This window comes from Phoca vitulina, unplaced genomic scaffold (genome assembly GCF_004348235.1).
Source record: "Phoca vitulina isolate PV1807 unplaced genomic scaffold, GSC_HSeal_1.0 scaffold8, whole genome shotgun sequence".
Lineage (NCBI taxonomy): Eukaryota > Metazoa > Chordata > Mammalia > Carnivora > Phocidae > Phoca > Phoca vitulina.
In genome coordinates this window covers 26,369,329-26,391,258 of record NW_022589711.1, presented here as the reverse complement: position 1 = coordinate 26,391,258, position 21,930 = coordinate 26,369,329, and the positions used below count along the sequence as shown (strand labels likewise).

The following is a 21,930-nucleotide window of genomic DNA, read 5'->3' as shown; positions in this document are numbered from 1 at the left end:
GCTTACATCTAACTTTCCTTCCAGTGTAAAGTCCTGAATTCAAGCAATCATGACAACGCTTATTCTTTTCTTGCCACATTCAAAGCACGGGTTGATGTTTTCTAATTTTTATACCATTCTTCCTGCTGCAACAGGGATACACATATGACATACAGGTTAAAGATACTGAAATTAAGGAAAACATATTTGAAATAAAGAGTACAATTTTATACCGAGATGCACACAGATTTCAGTATAACATAGGAGGAGAAACATTTCCTTTACTACTAATAAAAAACAGTAACTGGCTATTTATATATGTTGTCGCAACAACCCTAGACTGCCCTTATGTACCTGACATCCTACCCCATCTCATAAGAGAATTACAGAGTGATTGCTTCATCACCGGGAATTAAAATTGTCAGTAACATCAATGAGATAGTTGAGTTCGGTACTAAAAAGAAAATTAGGCAGCAAACCCCTCCTCTAGGGAACTAAAGTTCTTAGACAACCACTTCACAAAGACAATGTATTACAGGATAACCACACATCCAGTTTCTGGGACAGTCCCCATTCTAAAAACCCTGAACTGCTATCCACATAAATATAATTGTACTTGCCAGACCAAATGTCTAGAATTTTAATTCAGAATACATGGACCCCCTACATAGAAGACAGATCACAGATTTACATGGAATATAACCAAACTTAAATATTTATATATCAGGGGCACCTGGGTGATTCAGCCAGTTAAGCATCCAACTCTTGATTTCAGCTCAGGTCATGATCTCAGGGTTGTGAGATCAAGCCCCGTGTCAGGCTCTGCATAGAGCCTGCTTAAGATTCTCCCTCTCTCTCTCTTTCTCTCTCTCCCTCTGCCTCTCCCCCTCTAAAAAATTATATATCAAACTTTCCAAATTGCCCCTGTATAACTCATAAACACAGAGAACAAACTGGTGGTTGCCAGAGGGGAGGGGGGGGGGGGGGGGGCAAAATAGATGAGGAGGATTAAGAGGTACAGACTTCCAGTTACCAAATAAATAAGTTATGGGGATGCAAATATAGCATAGGGAACATAGTGAATAATATTGTAATAACTCTGTATGGTGACAGACAGTAACTACACTGATTGTGGTGATCATTTCATAATATATATAAATGTCAAACCACTATGGTGAACACCTGAAACTAATATAATATTGCATATCAACCATACTTCAATAAATAAATAACAAACAGCAGCTATATTTCACAGGGTGCTGGGTAAGACCTGAAACTTAACAGGCCAGGATCTATAGAAAGAACTGGAGACATATCCACAAACATGACAATGATGGGTCACCAAATAAGGTCAATCCTTGGAAAAAGAGAAAGCACAGCAGAAGTCTGCAGGACTTGTTTCCCCTGATTCCATTTCTCTTTCATTTATCCCCACCTCACACACCCAAAGTGCTGACTCACCACCCAGGCCTTCCCTTGCCCTTCTTCCAAAGCAGCACCCCATGCTTTCATGGGGGGTTGGAGGGGTGGAGAGAAGCAGATGAGAAGTAAAGAAATCAGTTAAATAAGTCACAGAGTAGTAAGTGCTGTAAGAAAAAAATAAGGCACATTGATAGGCTGTGTTCTTTAACCTTGCATGCACATTAATATCATCCTGTAAGCTTTTAACAATGCCAATGCTTAGACTAGACTCAACTAACTGAATCGGAATCGGGTGGGAGCAGGGTCCAAGAAACAGCTTTTAAAAAAAAAAGGTCTCCAAACGATTATAATATACTGCCAAGCAGGGGAACCGCTAGTATGAGGTGGCCAGAGGGGTTATTTGTATCAGTGGGTCAGGGATGGCCTTTCCAAAATGATCTCTGAATTGTAACTTACACTGTCCCCTCAGGACAATCCGATTCCAGGGTAACAAGGACAGCCAACCTCGCTTCAGTGATCTATTCCTTCGTTTCCCATCTCAGTAACAAATAACAGCACTGTATCAGGCCAGAGACTGTGAAGGAGACAAGAGACTAAGTACAGTCAAAGGAAAGCAGAACCCAAACACCTTGGAGGAAAGCGTGTTGCTGCCTCCACTGCATGGAATCAGACAATTAATGATCAGGGTCTGGGAGTCCCGCCAGCTTCAAGTACACCCTGATGTTCCAAATGATAACCACACTGAGGAAGGGGAAGGCCCATTGAGCAGTGTGATTCTTCATCTTTAGGAAATTGGCAGCAATCCTCCTTTAGAGTAAATAATGAAAAGAAAGGAAAATTTTACAGACAATTACACACAAAATTCGTATAAATCCTGACGGAGAATGCCACTTACCACCACCCTATTGGCCTTTGATCAAGCGGAGTTGGGTGACAGGCCAGGGTTTCCACATCACACCTTGCAAAGTCACACGCTTCTCTCCCCATACGACCTGAATCTGATGTCCCAAAGCGTCAGCTCAATAATGCCAGAAGAGTCCAAAGTGTGAGAGCATCGCCAGGCAAGTGGCAGCTGGGCCCCGGGGCAGCAATGAGACCGGAGAATGGGGCTGAGGAGGGAAGCGTAGCAGAGTGCACCGCACCGGGTTAGGGAGAGGTCTTTAGCGGCTGCACCTGCCCGCCTTGCAGCAAGTCCAGAAAACTAAGCGCGGAGATGTTCGCATCAGCCTCGCCCTCTCCCTGCCGGAACCCGCAGCGGCTCGGGCAACTCAGGTCCGAGGCTGCGGCAGCCGGAGGCTGCAATTCTGCCCCCGCCTAGGGCTGAAGCCTCCCCTTTCTGGTTCCAGAACCTCCAGCCGTGATCCCCGAGTCTGCAGCTCCTCTGCACCAGGCCGGGGACTCAGGGGTCGGTGCGTGCGGAGGAAGGGGCTTCGCAGACTAGAGGCGCTCGCGAGGCGCCAAGCAATGGGTCGCTCGAGCGGCAGGTACCCAGCCCGGCGCCTGCGCACAGGGCGGAGTCCCGCACTCACCGCCAGGCCCAGCTGTCCGCGGTGCTCTCTCCGGTCGCTCGGCATTCGGACGCCCGGATCTGGTGCCGCTGCGCCAGACTGCCTGGCCCCTGCTTCCTGGCCCCGCTACGTCTCCTCACCCCCGACCCCTGGCTACAATTGGTTGAATTCCAGGAGGGGCGGGTCGAGGACACTGACTGACAGCCGCGGCCGCCCTGCGTGGAACGCTGAGCCCCGAGGCGAGGCAAGCGCTGTGGGCGCCGCTCGCGCTCGGTGCCGCCTTGCTTCTGCGCGCAAGGGGGTCGCCCAGCTGCAGCCCTGTGGCCTGAGCTCTGGCCCTTCTCGGGACCGGCTTCTTTCGCCTTCGAAAGTCAGGGTTTCCCAGGGACAATCTGTTTCAAGGCTTTTTTCTTGTCAGCGAAAGTGACCAAACCGGAGAAGCCCCTACTTGGGCCGTCTTTCCCGTCAGTGGCGGAATGTATTGTTTCCTCTGCCAGAAAAAACACTATTGGCCATGCACGAGCACTGGGACGACAGGTCCTTACATCTTGCCCTGCTTGAAATTAGTCGACTTACTCTATTTGCCCTTAAAACAGCCCGTTCCTTTTACTCTTCCTGTACATAACATAGGTCTTCTGACAAAAATGCCTGCATACGTTCCCTCCCCCCGCCCCAATTCCGGGTTATCCTATTTTGGACATCCCTCTAAGCGGTAAGACGTCCACGGCTATGTGAAATTCAGAAACTGACAGGAGTCCTTGGAAGATAGATGGAGGACCTGCTCAGGAAGCGGAAGGTACTGCGGACTACTCTGTGTTCTTCAGTGCACAGTGGGGTTAATGGAATTTATCCCAGCAAAACGCAGACTCTAAAAATAGACCTACCCCCAGACTATTATCTCAAGGTTGAAGAAGAAGAATTAATACAAATTGCAACTAACATTAATTATTTTTACATTTACTGACCACAATGGACTCTACGTGCTTATTCAGATGTTTCCGTGACAGGACTACATGCATGGGTGACTAGACCTACAAATGGAAGAAAAGGAGTTTCATTCTCCTTCCTGGAGAAATTCAGCCTTCCAGGGCCTGTTCATAAAAGGTGGCTTCCGTTGCCTCTGTGCCAGATGAAGAACCCCATATGATAAACTTGTGCTCTAAGTCCTGTCTCCCAGACGCCCCACCACCTATCTTTTACAGTTTGGCTGCCTGGTAAGTGGCAAATACTTGAACAGGATATGCTGACTTCTAGGTCATGGTTTTGGACCACATTAGTGATCTCTGATAACCCCTTTCTCACACAGGCACTCATAACCCTGAAGCAGTTGAGTCATCTTACCTATATACAGCCGTTTTAGCCACAAACAAGAGTGGCCAGGACCAGAGAGGCCTGCCTATCACTACCGGATATTTTCAAATAAATCTGACTGCAAAGTCACCACACTCCCAATGAAAAATACTATCATACAAAAATATACAATTTGGATCTTAGCCTGACTGGGGCTGACACACAGCTCTGCCTCTTACTAGCAGTGCCATCCTAGGCAAAGGACTTAACTTCTCTGGGCTCAGTTCCTCAACTGTAGGTTAGGGGCAACACTACCTGCACTTAGGAATAAATGAAATGACAAATGAAAAGTCCCCTAGCACAGTGTCCCAAATCTCTTCCTCTTAAATTCCCTACCTCAGGTTATGACATGGCATAAGGAATTTCTGAATAATACATTTATGATAATCTAACTTTGAAAGCTGGAAAAAATGAGAACATAAGGTTTGTATGTCATGATACAAAACCAAAGGAACTGTTCATTTCTGACCCATCTGCAAAAAAGTTTATTTTTTTTATAAGATTTTATTTATTTATTTGACAGAGAGAGACAGTAAGAGAGGGAACACAAGCAGGGGGAGTGGGAGAGGGAGAAGCAGGCTGCCATAATAAAATGCCGTAGGCTGGGTGGCTTAAACAACAAATTTATTTTCTCACAGTTCTGGAAGCTAGAAGTCCCAGATCAAGGTGCCAGTTGATTCAGTTCCTGGTGAGAGCTCTCTTACTGGCTTGGAGATAAACACCTTCTCACTGTTTCCTCCTTTTTTTTTTTCCAAAGGAAGCGTGTGAGAGTGTGTGTGTGTGTGTGTGTGTGTGTGTGTGTGTGTGTGCGCGCGCGCGCGCGCGATTTCCCGGGTAGAGGGGCACTTGGAGGCCTCAGGAGCTCTGCTGGGCAGTGCAAAAGAGCTTCTTCTCCTGCTACTTCATATCCTGTCTGAATTCTTCTAGCTCTCCAAGCTGGTCCTCCTTCTCAGGTTGCCACAGCTCCCTCTTGTGCTGTATGACATAGTCCTCAAACCACCTGACCTGACTGGCAATCCAGAACATAGCCACAGGGAAGGTTAGGTAGTGTGTCATCTGAAACACCTCCAGCTTCACTCCCATCTTGTTTCTTTATCCCCCCTCCTCTTATAAGGACACCAGTCTCATAGGATTAGTGCCCCACCCTTATGACCTCATTTAACCTTAATTGCCTCTTGCTGAGAAAGGCAGTCTCATGCATGCAGTCTTTCATACATATGGCCTTGGCCTGGAACACTTCCTTACCAAGACATGAAAGAGTCCTCACAGCTTGTGCTGGAATTTTTGCCCTGTGTGGGACTTTCTTCGTGTAGTCCTTTATTTTAAGACACCTGAGAATTCCTTCGCCACTTCCACCATGCAAGGACACACTAAAAAAACAGCCATCTATGAACCAGAAAACTACCCTCACCGGACACCAAATCATCTGGTATCTTGATCTTGGACCTCTCAGCCTCCAGAACTGTGAGAAATAAATTTATTTTGTTTATAAGCCACTCCATCCCTGGTATTCTGTTATAGCAGCCCAAATGGACTAAGACTCTTATACTATCCACTCAAAACAATTTTCCCAAAGCCACTTAGGTCATCTCCCTTTTTCTTACCCCTTCAGTGAATTTATGTCATACACCTGTAATACTTAGATCCAGTCGTCATAATCCACACTCCATCCTAAGATCCCCTGACATCCTACTTGAAATTTTGGGGGTAAAATTTACATATAATAAAACTTCAGTCCTTATGTACTATTCTATTAGTTTTAAAGGTCAGTATGTGAGGATAAAGAGGTCAATTCATCAAAGATCTAACAATTATAAATATTTATATACAAATATTAGATATTATGTATATAAATATCAGATATATTACATAAATATATAAAGCAAATACTACCAGAACTAAAAGGAGAAATACAGAGCTATACAATAATAGTTGGAGACTTTAATATTCCATTCTCAACAATGGATAAATTATCCAGATAGAGAATCAATAAGGAAACAGCAGATTTGAACACTACAGACCAAATGGATCTAACAGACACATACAGAACATTCCACCCAACAGCAGCAGAACACATTCTTTTCAAGGGCACATGGAACATTTTTCTAGGATAGATCATGTTAGGTCACAAAACAAGTCTCAACATATTAAAGAAGATAGAAATTATATCAATTATCTTTTCCAACCACAGTGAAATGAAATTAGAAATCATTAACAGGAGGAAAACTGGAATATTCACAAATACATGGAAATTAAACACATTCCTGAACATCCAATTAATAAAAGAAGAAATTAAAGGGATATAAAAAAATATTTTGAGACAAATGAAAATAAAGACAAAATACCAAAACTTATGGGACGCAGCAAACAGTTCTCAGAATTGTGTCAACTATATTCAAACTTAAAAAATTTATTTTAGGGGACGTCTGGGTGGCTCAGTCGGTTAAGCGGCTGCCTTGGGCTCAGGTCATGATCCCAGGGCCCTGGGATCGAGTCCCACATCAGGCTCCCTGCTCGGCGGGAAGCCTGCTCTCCCACTCCCACTCCCACTATTTGTGCTCCTGCTCTCGCTATCTCTGTCTCTGTCAAATAAATAAATAAAATCTTAAAAAAAATTTATTTTAGGGGCAGCTGGGTGGCTCAGTCAGTTGAGCATCTGCCTTTGGCTCAGGTCACGATCCCTGGGTTCTAGATCGAGCCACTCATTGGGCTCCCTTCTCAGTGAGGAGTCTGCTTCTCCCTCTCTCTCTGCCCCTCGCCCCTACTCGTGCTCTCTAATAATACAATCTTTAAAAAATTTGTATTTTAAAAATAGAAAAATAAAAGCATCAGAGCAGAAGGATCTATAAGGAGCAGAATAAAGGGGTAAAAGGGTAGGGCAGGGAGGGAGTGATAACTGCTAGATGATCAGACTTGTGAAACTATTTGGGGTAATCTTAAATGTATACAGCGATCTAGTGGAGCATCTGGAAAAAATAAGAGTGGGTATATAGCAGATCATGGGACTGAAAAGAATAAGGCAGTTTTTAATTCCAAGAAATTTTTTAAAATACAAGAAAAGATGGGGCACCTGGGTGGCTCAATCGATTGTCTGACTCTTGATTTTGGCTCAGGTTATGATCTCAGGGTCTTGAGATTGAGCCCCACAACTGACTCCACGCTCAGTGGGGAGTCTGCTTGAGATTCTCTCTCCCTCTCCCCCTCCCCCTACTCACATGCACACATGCTCTAAAATAATCTTTAAAAAAATACATATGTATATATATGAATGGAAATGTAATCATTGTATAATAGTACCCTATACAGTAAAATATATTTACTTACATAATAATAGTGTAAAGACTGAATTTTGACTTCACTAAATTTATGGCCATTATTCACAGTAGGAAAAGGAAAGGAAGAAATCTGGAGGATGGTACAGAGCCAAGTCCTCAGTTATCATAAGAGGAACTCAGTTGAAAATGTCTAAAACTTAGGGATCGGTCAAAACAGTATACCAAAGTTAATACCAGAAGAGATAGCTCAGAGGTAGCGTGGGACAGGGCAGGAGACTGCCATTTTTCATTATTTTATTACTATGTGCATGCATTATACTGTAAACATTTTTTAAGTTGATGAAACAAAAAATAAAATTTTATATGATTTTTTAAAATTAAAAAGGAAGCAGTTCTCAAAGGGAAGTTTATAGTGATAAATGCATACATCAGGAAAAAAGATCTCAAATAAACAGCCTAATTTTACACCTCAAGGAATTAGGAAAAGAACATATTAAACCCAAAGTTAACCAAAGAAGGAAATAATAAAGATTAGAAAATATATAAATGAAATAGAGAACAGGAAAAGAAAAGATTAATAAACTAAGAGTTGGCTCTTTGAGAGATAAACAAAACTGACAAACCCTTAGCTAGACTAACCAAGAAAAAAAGATAGGACTGAAATAAAATTATAAATGAAAGAAGAAATATTACAACTGATACCATACAAATACAAAGGATCATGAGACTACTATGAACAATTATACACCAACAAATCAGATAACCTAGAAGAAATAGAGAAATTCCTAGAAACATACAATCTACCAAGAGTAAATCAGAAAGAAATGAATAAGGAGTAAATAGTTTTGTGTGTAAACAGCCACCCAGGCCCCCCATCTTTTCTTGTATTTTAAAAAATTTCTTGGAATTAAAAACTGCCTTATTTTTTTCAGTCTCATGATCTGCTATATACCCACTCTTATTTTTTCCAGATGCTCCACTAGATCCGCTGTATACATTTAAGATTACCCCAAATAGTTTCACAAGTCTGATCATCTAGCAGTTATCACTCCCTCCCTGCCCTACCCTTTTACCCCTTTATTCTGCTCCTTAGAGTAGATTCTTTTGCTCTGATGCTTTTATTTTTTTTATTTTTAAACTAAATTTTTTAAATTTGAATATAGTTGACACACAATTCTGACCTAGAAATATATAACCTGCCAAGAGTAAATCAGAGAAGATACGTTCGTTACATTACTCCTTTCTGCCCGTGGACGCCACCGAGTAAGCATCGTTAAAGTCTCCCCTCCCACCGCTGTCATGTCTAAGTCAGAGTCTCCCAAAGAGCCTGAACAGCTGCGGAAGCTCTTCATCGGAGGTTTGAGCTTTGAAACAACCGATGAGAGTCTGAGGAGCCATTTTGAGCAATGGGGAACGCTTACGGACTGTGTGGTAATGACAGATCCAAACACCAAGTGCTCCAGAGGCTTTGGGTTTTGTCAGTATGCCACTGTGGAGGAGGTGGATGCATCCATGAACGCAAGGCCACACAAGGTGGATGGAAGAGTTGTGGAACCAAAGAGGGCTGTCTCAAGAGAAGATTCTCAAAGACCTGGTGCCCACTTAACTGTGAAAAAGATTTTTGTTGGTGGCATTAAAGAAGACACTGAAGAACATCATGTAAGAGATTTTGAACAGTATGGGAAAACTGAAGTGATCGAGATCATGACTGACCGAGGCAGTGGCAAAAAGAGAGGTTTTGCTTTTGTAACATTTGATGACCATGACTCTGTAGACAAGATTGTCATTCAAAAATACCATACTGTGAATGGCCACAACTGTGAAGTAAGGAAAGCCCTATCTAAGCAAGAGATGGCTAGCACTTCATCCAGCCAAAGAAGTCGAAGTGGTTCTGGAAACTTTGGTGGTGGTCGTGGAGGTGGTTTTGGTGGGAATGACAACCTTGGTCGTGGAGGGAACTTCCGTGGTCGAGGTGGCTTTGGTGGCAGTCGAGGTGGTGATGGATATGGTGGCAGTGGGGATGGCTATAATGGATTTGGTAATGATGGAAGCAACTTTGCAGGTGGCGGAAGCTATAATGATTTTGGCAATTACAACAATCAATCCTCAAATTTTGGACCCATGAAAGGAGGAAATTTTGGAGGCAGAAGCTCTGGCCCCTATGGTGGTGGAGGCCAATACTTTGCCAAACCACGAAACCAAGGTGGCTGTGGCGGTTCCAGCAGCAGCAGTAGCTATGGCAGTGGCAGAAGGTTTTAATTACTGCCAGGAAACAAAGTTTAGCAGGAGAGGAGAGCCAGAGAAATGACAAGGAAGCTACAGGTTACAACAGATTTTTTTTTTTAAAGATTTTATTTATTTTTTGACAGAGAGAGAGACAGTGAGAAAGGGAACACAAGCAGGAGGAGTGGGAGAGGGAGAAGCAGACTCCCTGCTGAGCAGGGAGGCCGATGCGGCGCTCGATCCCAGGACCCTGGGATTATGACCTGAGCTGAAGGCAGACGCTTAACGACTGAGCCACCCAGGCGCCCCCAGGTTACAACAGATTTGTGAACTCAGCCAAGCACAGTGGTGGCAGGGCCTAGCTGCTACAAAGAAGACATGTTTTAGACAATACTCATGTGTATGGGCAAAAAACTCGAGGACTGTATTTGTGAGTAACTGTATAACAGGTTACTTTAGTTTCTGTTCTGTGGAAAGTGTAAAGCATTCCAACAAAAGGTTTTAATGTAGATTTTTTTTTTTTTTTTTGCACCCATGCTGTTGATTGCTAAATGTAATAGTCTGATCATGATGCTGAATAAATGTCTTTTTTTTAAAAAAAAAAAAAGTAAATCAGAGAGAAATGAATAAGGAGTAAACAGTAAAAAATAATGAGTAAGGAGATGAAATCAGTAATCAGAAACCTCCCAACAAAGAAAAGCCCAGGACCAGATGGTTTCACTGATGAATTCTACCAAACATTAAAGAATTAATGCCAATCCTTTCAAACTCTTCCCAAAAAACTGAAGAGGAGGGAACACTCCCAAACTGATTTTATAAAGCCAGCATCAGTGATACCAAAGCCAGACATGATAAGAAAACTATAACCTAATACTTTTAATGAATATAGATTCACATTTCCTCAACATAATACTAGCAAACCAAATTCAAAAATACATTAAAGGGATAAAACCATGCAAAGATGGTTCAACACACACAAATCAGTAAATGTGATGCATTGCATTAATAGAAAGATAAAAATCATAAGATCATCTCAACACATGCAAAAAAAGCATTTGACAAAATCCACATCCTTTTATGATAAAAACTCTCAATAGAGGACATCAACATAAAGGCCGCATATGACAAACCGCAGCCAACACCATACTCAATGGTGAAAAGCTGAAAGCTTTTCCAGTAAGATCAGGAACAAGGGTGCCCGCTCTTCACCACTTCTATTCAATAGAATACCAGAAGTCCTACCCAGTGCAATCAGGCAGGAAAAAGAAATAAAAAGCAAAATTGGAAAGAAGTAAAATTATCTTTGTTTGCAGATGACATGATCTTATATATAGAAAATCCTAGACTCCACCAAAAAAATGTTAGAACTAATCAATAAATTCATTCATGCTGCAGGATACAAAATCAGCATACAAAAATAAGTTACTTTTCTAAAACTAAGAACTATCCCATTCACAATAGCATCAAAAACAATAAAGTACTTAAGAATAATTTAACCAAGGAGGTAAAAGATCTTTACACTGAAAACTAAAAGTCATTGATGAAAGAAATTGAGGAAGACATGAATAAATGGACAGGAATCTTGTGTTCATGGATTGGAAGAATTAATATCACTATAATGTCTATACTACCTGGAGCCATCTATAGATTCAATGCAATCCCTATCAAAATTCCAATGGCATTTTTTTTTTTTTACAGAAATAGATAAAACATTCCTAAGATTCATACAGAACCACAATAGACCCAAATAACCAAAGCTGAAAAATAACAACAAAGTGGGAGGCATCACATTTCCTGATTTCAAACTATATTATAAAGCTACAGTAACTAAAACAGTATGATACTGGCATAAAAACAGACCAATAGAACAGAGTCAAGAGTTCAGAAATAAACCCATGCATATATAGTCAGCTAATATTTGATGAGAGCAAATAATACCCAATAGGGAAAGGATGATCTCTTCAATAAATGGTACTGAGAAAACTGAATATTCATATGCCGAAGAATGAAAATGGACCTCCAAATTACACCACTCACAAAAATTAACTTGAAATGGATTAGACTTAGACATAAGACCTGATACCATAAAACTTCTTGAAAGTTGTTAAGAGAGTAGATCTTAAAAAGTTCTCAACACATACAATTGTAAAGCTAGGTGAGGTGATGGATATGTTAACTAAACTTATTGTGGTAAACATTATATAATATATACATATATCAAAGCATCATGACTTACACAATATGTCAACACTTCTCAATAGAGCTGGAAAATTTTTTAAATAAAATTGAAAAAAATTGCAGCAAATATATATAATGGAATACTACTCAGCAATAAAAAGGAATGAAATATCAGATGAATCCCAAATAATTATGCTGAGTAAAAGAAACCACACAAAATAGGCAGGGTTATGAAGGAAATGAAGAATCTTTCGAGGGTCGTGAATATGTTCATTATCTTGGTTGTTGTGATGGTTTTATGGGCATGTATATGTGTCAAAATTTATCAAATTGTCCACTTGATTTTTTTTAAGTAGGCTTCATGCCCAAATGTGGGGCTTGAACTCACAACCCTGAGATCAAGAGTTGCAGGATATACTGTCAGCCAGACAACCCTCAAATTGTCCACTTCAAATACATGCAGTTCACTGTATACCATTTATATCTCAATAGAGATTTTTTTAAGGTATAATTTTTATGATTCCCTGCCCTAACCAGTATTTTGATTAACCAACTGTACTAGTCTTTTATAAATACCACTTTTAAAATATCACTGTTTAAGTGGCTTAAACAATAGAAATTTATTTTCTCGTATCTCTGGAGGCTGGAAGTCCAAGATCTAGGTCTCAGCAGGGTTGGTTTCTGTTGAGCTCTCTCTTCCTGGCTTGCAGCTGGCTGCCTTCTTATTGTGTCCTCAAGTGGCCTTTCCTCTGGGCATGCCCCAGAGAATATCTTGTGTCTCTTCCTCTTCTTACAGTATACCAGTCCTATTGGATTAAGACCCCTTCCTTATGACCTTTCTTAACCCTAATTAACTCCTTGAAGTTCTTATCTCCAAACACAGTCACAGTGTGAGGGCTTCAACATATAAATTTTAGTGGGGGATACAATTTGGTCCATAACACCAACCAACTATAGGTCCCAACTGTGTCAAATGAGAGGGCTTGTGCGCTACTTACTCATTCACTCCCGAACACTTTCAGCACCCAGTTTCAACAGTACCTGACAGTGTCATCTGTGCTCTGTGAGGGATATCTGCTCTTCTCTACCCATAACCTGGAAGTAATAAAATCTATACCAAATAAAACTACTAAATTAGCATTTCTTTCATTTCATATCCATTATCATAAGGCTAAGACGATTTTATTGTAAACTCATTTATATAACAATACTCTGGAACTTCCTTAGAATTCTATCTGCAACTTGTTCTGAATTTTAGTTACCCATTAATTGCAAACACAATGAGTAACAACCATTACTACTAATCACTATAATAAACAGATGACTCACTCAAACAAATGTACAAACTTTTTATTTAGAATTAGAGACTCAAATACAAATAAAATACAATACAAAATATTAAGCCTTCATAAAACAAACCATAACCACTTTAAATCATCTATTTCTGAAACAAAATTAAAGAGAAATCTAAAAATATTCCAAAAATCAACTTACTTTTAAACTCTTATTCTTAACATTAAAATTATTACAAAATGTTCAAAGAAATTTAATTAGAAAATGAACAAAGCCACTACAAAGAGATTCCTGCTATCTACTAAAATCAATTTAGGAATTAAAATTTAGTATGATTTCTACTCATTCACAAATAAAAAGCACCTCATTTTAAAAAGACAATTATCTGTTTCACTCTAAGGTGTGAACTTTTTGTTTACTTGACTTTTAATTTTAATATGGCACAATAGGTTTGATCAATGTAAGCAATATCACTAAAAATATTTAAATGTTCCTTACAGACCCTTTCTGTTTTACTTTATGAATAAATGGATCATATATTTAAAAGTTAAAACATTACAATATAATATCATTAATAAGATACATGGCAAAATAAAAATATACATTAAAAATGAAGTCTCTTTTTCTTTTATAAATGGGAAACTGATCAGACTCATGCTATATATTCCTTTTACTCCAGAAAAAAAAAAAGGTTCTATATTTTATATTATTGTTATAAATCCAATTCTAAGAATCTGCACCAAAGAAAGTACCAAGGAGATAGTATAATATCTTAAGCTCATATTGTATCTGAAAATACTTACAAAAAGTGGAACTAGACTTGCATTAAGTAGATAACAGGAAAATACTATTACAGTGTTTACATATTTAAAATAACCCAAAACAAAAATAAAAGTCCACACTCAAGAATGGCACCCACGGGGCACCTGGGTGGCTCAGTTTTTAAGCATCTACCTTCGGCTCAGGTCATGATCCCAGGGTCCTGGGATCGAGCCCCACATCGGGCTCCCTGCTTGGCGGGAAGCCTGCTTCTCCCTCTCCCACTCCCCCTGCTTGTGTCCCTCTCTCGCTGTCTGTTTCTATCAAATAAATAAATAAAATCTTAAAAAAAAAAAAAAAAAGAATGGCACCCACATTATTCAAGAATAAAGTTATTTGCATATATGCAAACCAGTGTGTGGCTAAATATTTTCCTAAAACATGCATATTATGAGGCCTTTCATAATTAAGCTTATAGAACCAAACTATATTATGTTTAGATCAACTGTCATGATTGGACATTTCTGCACATAAAGAGAGTTAAAACTCTGACATCTGTTGTTCTGTAAAACTGAAGAAGATATATAAACAAACTCAGGATTTCACTAGAAAATTTCAGATATCTCAGCAACCTGTTATACTTCTTGTCATGAAATAAATGATTCCAAGATGCAATTATTCTTTTAAATTTTTAATTTCTATGAGTTCTCTTTAAAAACCATTTTAATGACATCACATTTCTTGAAGAAAATTTACTCAGAGTTCTGAATGACTTAGTCATTTTCTACAAGCAATTCTGCTGCAAGTGGTAGAGTTCTAGCTCTGTCCGAAGTTTTTTTTCCTCTTTCAAAGAAAATGAACAATATGCAAAGATTTTCCTACTGACTCACTAAATGTAAAATTAATAGTGTATAATAATAAATTTTGGAATACAATAACTTTTAAGTTTTCACAGTTTATTACAACTAGCTATAATATCAGGCAAGTCACTTAATTCTCTGTACCTTAGTTTCATCTTTAAAACAAAGAGATTAGAGTAGATAATTGCTAAGATTCCTTCCAATTTTCACATGGTAGGATTCTGTGCTTCTGGAGGAATATCTCATTGATATATTGAATTTTCTATATATCAAGAAAACTGATATGAACTAAAATAGCACAGCTAAACTAATCCTCTAAGAAAAAACACAAAGATCATGTTAAAGCTCAACTTCCTAAACCTTACTAGACCCATTCTCTCTTTAGCCAGACCAATGAATAGCCCATGACATAACACTTAATTACGTAAGTTATTTTAAATTACACTGTAAACCTATTAAAATATATTAAGTCTATGCCACAATTTTCCTGCATTCTAATTTACATTATTTTCATTCTATCTACATTCAAAATAATCTGTACAGTTTAAGGTAGGGAGCTACTTAATATTCTTGCACTTCAAAACACTAGTAAAGGTAAATCAAATGAAGAGCAGAATATTAACCGTTATCATAACCTGCCAATTTTAAAATAAAAGTACACTAATACTATTTATGGGCTAGAAAAACAAAGGTAAAAAAGGAAATCTTGCTGACAAATGCTAATGTTCAAATGAATTTAGCTGTGTTGTGCCATTTCTTAGAAAAAGAGGGAGAAGATATCAGCAGAAACCTACTTAGGCAATACTGAACCATGACATTTTAGGAACTTTTATGAGAAATTAATGTACCATAAAGCAGCACTTTGGTATTAGTGCAGTGCAAGTTGGTTTTTCTCTAACTATGGGCAGCAAATGAGGCACTTAACTGTAAAATAGAAAAATAGGGTATATTTAAGAAGAAATTCAAAATCATTCATAAAAGATAATTAGCATTATTCAAAAAGTAAAAAATTCTATTTTTATTTAATGTGCCTTCAACATTACACATGCTTCACTAGGGAAAATTCTGAATGTAAGACGGCTGTTTCATTTATAAGAGACAGAAAATATTTCCTTTTCAAGAGACTCTGGATTTCTGAGAATGAAATCCAAGTCTTCTCAACCTGAGGGCTACATATTTATAAACCGAGAAAAATACACCTTACCCATACTGGAGAAATGTTTCTAGCTATCAACAAAGTTATAACATGTGATCCCTGACTTTATTCTTGAAGGATTTTATATAACTTCGAAGAAAGGGATCTAGTGACTGTAACAGAAAAATGAACAGATATTTAGCACCTAAATTTAGAACACTTAAGTATTGCCACAGTTTTAAATAGTTGTATGTCCAAAGATCAGGGGAAATCAGATATATGTTGTTCAATGATACTACAACATTCTCAAAGATTAATTTATCAAGCTTCCTTGATTTGCAAATGCATCCATCTATAACATTCAACACAATATTATCATTTCTTCCTGGAGTTACAGATATGTATTCTTCTTAATAAGAAATAAGTGAGGTTTATTTTTTCTTAACCACCATTAAATTGTCTTCCAAATGTGGCACTTTTTCAGATAGTTGGACAGAAAATAGTCCTTTTAAAAAGTCATATTCTACCACTAATATTATTTTAAATGTTCTTCACTGTGAAACAGAGGTCAAAAAATGAAGTAAATGGCCATGGACCTTCTGCTGAAATACATAAGCAAATATAATGCAGGGTCAGAGAAGAAGAACATATGTTAATTTCTGGCAAGGAAGTTGGCACATAAATGCTTATCTGTAGGGTAAAAAAGCACTGAATGAAAAGATAATGTCTGCTGTGACATTATTCCAAGCAAATGGAGCCTAGCATCTGCTTTCTTCACATCTAAGAGAAATATTCTAGTCATGCCTCTTTAAGTAAGCTTGATTTTAATTCCAGATGAACACTGCTTCATATGTTAAAACTGACACATGACATTAACTAAAGTTTTCCATGAGACAATTATATTCATTTCCTCTGAAAAATCCTATAATCTTACCTTTTCTCCCTATTTGCTTATAAGAAGGCTTTTCTTAACTCGTAAGGGGGTGGTAAAGGCTTAAAAATATATGTTCTTATTCCAAGGAGGCTGGAAAATTTCTATAGTTCACAGTCTTTCATATTTGTCATCTACACTCACTTTAACAAGTCACCTTCCTTACTTCATAATTAATTTCCTGACATACAGAAAAGTCTAACTTCTCTTATTTATATCTTTAAGGTAAACTCCTCTATTTTCTTGAAAGATATTCTAGTTTATTTTTGAAAGGAAATGAGTACATTAAAAAACAACACTGTTGATGCAATTCAGTTGTTAGGAAATAAAGTGCATATAGCTTTCAATATAAATATTGTTTGATAGATTACAGCTAATAGCTAATAAAATCAAAATGAAGATTCAGCCCAGTCGCTAAAATATGGAAAACAAGAGACAAGAATACAAAGTCTATATAAATAGTAACAAAAATGAGGGTGATATTCCCCTTCACCAAAAAAAAAAAAAAAAAAAGAGGCAACTGAAATTGTTAAGTAGATTTCTGCTTCCCAAGCAACCAGACATGCTACACAGTAATACCAACATGCAATACCTGAAATGTAGAATCGCAGTCTGACTGTTGCCCTTGAACATCAGCATTTAATTTACAATTTTCTGGTGCCTGGCTGATTTCATCTTGCAAAGTAGGAGATATGCCATGAGTATCATCTACAGAAGCACCGTCAGACAAGGCATCTAACTTTTCAGGGGAAGGAGCTATGTGAAACTTACTATCTCCTGTCCCTTCATCAAAATCTGTCCTCTCATCAGCATCTTCTAGCTGTTGAACTGAAGTTAAATACTGCTCAAGCAGACTATTATCCTGCTCATTGTTTAAGCTTTCCTTATTCCATTCACCGTGCTCATCGCTGACATCCCCTACATCTGACTCTTTGCCATATCTGACTGTGTCAATGGAATTCCCCATTATGGAACTTTCACTGCCTTCTGTGGAACTTTTTTCAAAATCCAAAGAATCCTGCAAACAGTGAACGTGGTCTGTTAGGGAAGAATGAAAACCTGAGTCTGGAAATTCTGGTAAGGATTTCTTTTGAGGAGCCTCATCAGGAGCAATGAACCAATCAGAATTTTGATCAGAAGAGGGCTCCTGACTTTGGGTGAATAATGGAGGTTTAGAGGGTACTAGAGTACTTGATATAGGAGGAACATCAGTATGCCAGGAACTTAGACGCTGATCCACCATCTGTTGCCAAGATTGCAGAGACCTTACCTGTAAACCAAAGGGTATAGTTTTATTATAAAATAAAAATCTTGCCTGTTTTACAATGTTCTTTGAGCTTTTTCCCCAACACTCATGAAGTTGGTAAATGGCAGATGGCAGAACTGGAGTTAGAAACAGCCTGACTCCCCTTACCCCTTCCATAGCACTCCCAGCCTAAACCAGGCTGGCACAAGTGGTACATGTCCTTGGTAACCAAAGGTCCTCACCAGGAGAGTCAGGATGGGCCAAAGCAACTCTTCTTGCTGCTACTGGAAAAACTATCAGAAGCACAACAGCCCGTGACTACAGGGTCAATAATGTACTCAACAGAAACAAATCTATTGAATAAGACAGGTTAGAGCCCATTATAAGTAGATTCTCTAAAAATCTCACTGCAGATATCCATTTAGGATAGAGTTTTAAATATTATCTAACAATATAGCATATAAAACTCTAAAATATCCAAAAATACCCTGAGTTCTTGATAATATGACCTTTACATTTTTAACGTACAATCAAAATCTCAAAATTAAACAATTAAATCTGCAAGAAGAAAGCAATATATAGAATTTTTTAGTTTCTCTTTGACCACCCTCCCAGGTAATCACTGATAGCAGTTTGACAGTGTCCTTCCAGACCTTTTACTCTGTTTTCAAATATATATGGAGTTTTTAAAATCAAGCAGAACTTTAAGTTCTGAAACTTAATGTTTTTCACTGAACAATGTTATTCTGGAGAACTTTCCACATCAGTCTATACTGTTACCTTATTCGTTTTAACTCTTCCATAATGTTCCATGGTATTGTTATTCTATAATTTATTTAACCACTCCCCTAGTATTAGTAACTATAAAACCTTAGAAATCAATAACTATTTCTTAATTTTGTAGGTAAAATCCTATTATAGCAAAAACATTCCAAGAAATTATCATCATGAAATACCTGATGAGATAAAATAACAGTAAAACTGATTATCTGAACTGTCCCTGAAGTATGCTATTACAGGATCTAAACTCTCTCTCTCAAGAAGTCATGTGCACTTTTTAGGAATATGCATATCATAGCCATCATACATTATCTTAGTCACCTTTCATTCAAATATTCCCAAAAGGTAAAACAAGATAGATGGCTACAGAAAACTTTTAATTGAATATTTTCTACCTACTGGAAAGTTATGACAACATCCCTCAATTTAGTCACTTTCATTCATCTTTATGGTTCTTTATCCTTCTGGTCAAAATTATGAAAATATTTTTCTTTAGATTAAATAAAATGTAACAAAGTTCACTGTCCTAATTCAGAGTTAGTGGCAAAGAACATAGACCATCCTTAACCTTGAGAAAATGTGCTTAATATGCCTGACTACTCTATGATTATCTCAATAAATCTAGAATTTTTCTTGGTTCACACATTAGGTAAATCAGCAAGAATGGGTTTACCTGGTTCCAAAGGAATCTGACAGCCTCTTCTTGTACAAATTTTTTAATACGTTCTTCATCTCTTTCTTTTCTTAATCTACAATAATTCAAAATCCATTACTGACACAAGGAAGGTGCTCTGACTGGCGCCTATTGTTACAATAGACACATGTACTGTAAAGAGATTAATAGTCTAATAACCACCCTTTCCACTTTTAGAATATCTAAGCTGAAACTTTAGTTTTAAACTATGACTCAATGTAGAAGCCAAATGGATGTGACTGAAATTCAGATTATATTGGTTCTACAAAGTATTGCCAGTGATGAAAAATAAAATAAAATATTAAATGGCTCTTTATCTGGCCTTTATTTCCCGGCCAAAACACCAAAGGTACAAGAGTTGCAGAAAGGAGTAGTTGCTCAAAGGCTACAAAACAGCAGAGGATTAGGATCACAGCTTGACATGCCATCTTCTAAGAAACTAGTAGGACTAATCCCATCAAACTTCAGTCCCTATATGCCTGGGTCCTTGACATATTCCTTGCTATCATCAAAGGACCTCCTCCCCATCCATCACTTCCCCTTATTCATTAGAGTATTCATCTGGGCTCACTGCTGCCCTCTCCATACTTATGCCTGTCACCAACCTAAGGCTCCCTTAATTGTCCGTTATCTTCCAGAATATCACCACCATTTTGTTCTACCTCTAACCCAATTCCCAGCTTTCTCTAGCCCCCCCATGTTCTTCTCCTGTGCCATCTGGGACTCCAGAATTGTAACTGGCAAATCCCTTATCTTCTCAACCTCTTTTGTGACATTTTCCTTGACCAAATCAGACCTACTGCTGATGGCATTGTCGCCCTCTCAAGGGCTATTTTGGGACACCTGGCTGGCTCAGTTGGTAAAGCATGTGATCTTGATCTCAGGGTCAGGAGTTCAAGCCCCATTAAGGCATGGGGCCTATTGAAAAAAAAAAAAAGTGGAAGCTATTTTTTTTTCATTCATACATCAGTGTCAGAAGATAGCTTCTACTATCAACAAATGTTCTTTTGCCCTCCTCCTTGAAGAACTCCTGCCATCCTGCTAAATTTCTCCAAACTCTTTTTCAAGTACTAGCCTCCCAGAATTTGCCTGCAATCACAGAAATCTCAGCACCAGTCTCTCTCCACTTCATTCCTATCATCATTTCTGGAGACCTCAGCATTCACATGGATGCTCTAATAGGAATCCACCCTATGTCATTCGTTCTCATAGTCTCACTCTAGACCCAGTCATTTTGATTACACCATTTTCAAAAATGTTTTCAAGCACCCACACAAACCACTACCTCCTATCCTCCCAGTTCACTTACTCTTGCATCCCCCCTGCAACAATCTAGACATCCAATCTTCATCCAGACCTCCAAACTAACGATCCCCGCCTCCTCCTGTCTCCTTTACCTTCTTTAAATTCCAAGATCCACCATTATAATCATCCCTTCCCAAATCTCCCCTACCATATTCGCCTGGAAAAAAACCATTCCTAGCGGAACCAAATTAACCATGCCCAAATCATAATAGAACAGCTGAAAGTTGCTGATGAAACTCATACAACCTGACCTATTGTTTTGCATTTTAAGTTTTTCCTCATACAGTCTAATAATTCTCCATTTTCCTTTTAAGTTCACTTTTAAGATGAATACCTCACACCTCTCTTCTTAAACCTTCTACACCCTTACCCCCTCCTCATTTTCAAATGTTGACCATGTTTTCTTCTGTATCATTGAAAAAGGAGAAGCATTCATCAGACAGAACTTCCGATCCCTCCCCATCAAACCTACCACCTCACCTGCTTCTGCTCCTGCTCCTACCTCAGGCCACTCCCTCTCCTTGTGCACTGGATCCCTTCTTTCACTTTCTCAAGAACTTCAACCTTGCATCCTCCTTTCTTTCCACTGCACCATCAGATTTTCCCTCTTTACTGAATCATTCTATCAACACATAAACATGCTCTATATCTCCCATCTTTAAAAAAGAATTTTCCTTAACTCCAGATTCTCCTCCAGCAACATACCACAAAAGGGGTCCCCCCAAAAGAACTGGCTACACTCACTCTTCACCTCTCATTCACTATTCAACCCATTCCAAACTGCCTGATTCCACTACCTACTGAAGCTGCTCTTAGGAAATTCACTGGGCAGGAAAGGGTTAACACAGCAGGCTTGGGGTGTTCAAACCCCATAGATTCCAAAGAAAGGACTGGCTTTGACTGATGGGGACATAATCCTTGGACTATCCTGCTTGATAAGAGTATCTGTGTATACACGGGGCTCGGGGCCAAACCAGATAGTTTATGCTAAC

General features: G+C 38.8%; 4 protein-coding genes across 10 annotated transcripts in view; 1 reads left to right on the top strand and 3 right to left on the bottom strand.

Moving 5' to 3' along the window:
• Positions 1–3,158, bottom strand: part of NXPE3 (neurexophilin and PC-esterase domain family member 3) — a 44,201-nt gene extending 41,043 nt beyond the window's left edge. The window contains exons 1-3 of one of the 6 annotated variants that reach the window (XM_032406448.1): positions 2,931–3,158; positions 2,297–2,510; positions 1,858–1,975 (exon numbers count right to left, since the gene is read on the bottom strand). The gene's annotated coding sequence lies outside the window, so the exon portion shown is untranslated. Of the gene's footprint in view, positions 1–1,857; positions 1,976–2,296 lie in introns of all 6 variants that reach the window. The other 5 variants (XM_032406446.1, XM_032406450.1, XM_032406447.1 and 2 more) reach the window with 5 other exon arrangements.
• A 1,998-nt stretch (positions 3,159–5,156) lies between these two features.
• LOC116633714 (protein PET100 homolog, mitochondrial-like) lies at positions 5,157–5,342 on the bottom strand. Its single transcript, XM_032406276.1, has one exon. It carries the CDS (start codon positions 5,340–5,342, stop codon positions 5,157–5,159), a length of 186 nt encoding a protein of 61 aa, XP_032262167.1.
• A 3,413-nt stretch (positions 5,343–8,755) lies between these two features.
• Positions 8,756–9,793, top strand: LOC116633525 (heterogeneous nuclear ribonucleoprotein A1-like). Its single transcript, XM_032406131.1, has one exon. The coding sequence runs from the start codon at positions 8,834–8,836 to the stop codon at positions 9,791–9,793; it is 960 nt and encodes a 319-aa protein (XP_032262022.1). The 5' UTR covers positions 8,756–8,833.
• A 4,489-nt stretch (positions 9,794–14,282) lies between these two features.
• CEP97 (centrosomal protein 97) overlaps positions 14,283–21,930 on the bottom strand; it is a 50,289-nt gene continuing 42,641 nt past the window's right edge. For both annotated transcript variants that reach the window (XM_032406443.1, XM_032406442.1), the window contains exons 11-12: positions 19,613–19,688; positions 14,283–18,183 (exon numbers count right to left, since the gene is read on the bottom strand). In XM_032406443.1, the coding sequence (XP_032262334.1) occupies positions 17,479–18,183; positions 19,613–19,688 (781 nt within the window). In that variant the 3' untranslated portion in view covers positions 14,283–17,478. The remainder of the gene's footprint in view (positions 18,184–19,612; positions 19,689–21,930) is intronic.

Excerpts from the sequence above, each read along its gene's own strand:
- LOC116633714 (XM_032406276.1), bottom strand. The coding sequence starts at position 5,342 with ATGGGAGTGAAGCTGGAGGTGTTTCAGATGACACACTACCTAACCTTC.
- LOC116633525 (XM_032406131.1), top strand. The coding sequence starts at position 8,834 with ATGTCTAAGTCAGAGTCTCCCAAAGAGCCTGAACAGCTGCGGAAGCTC.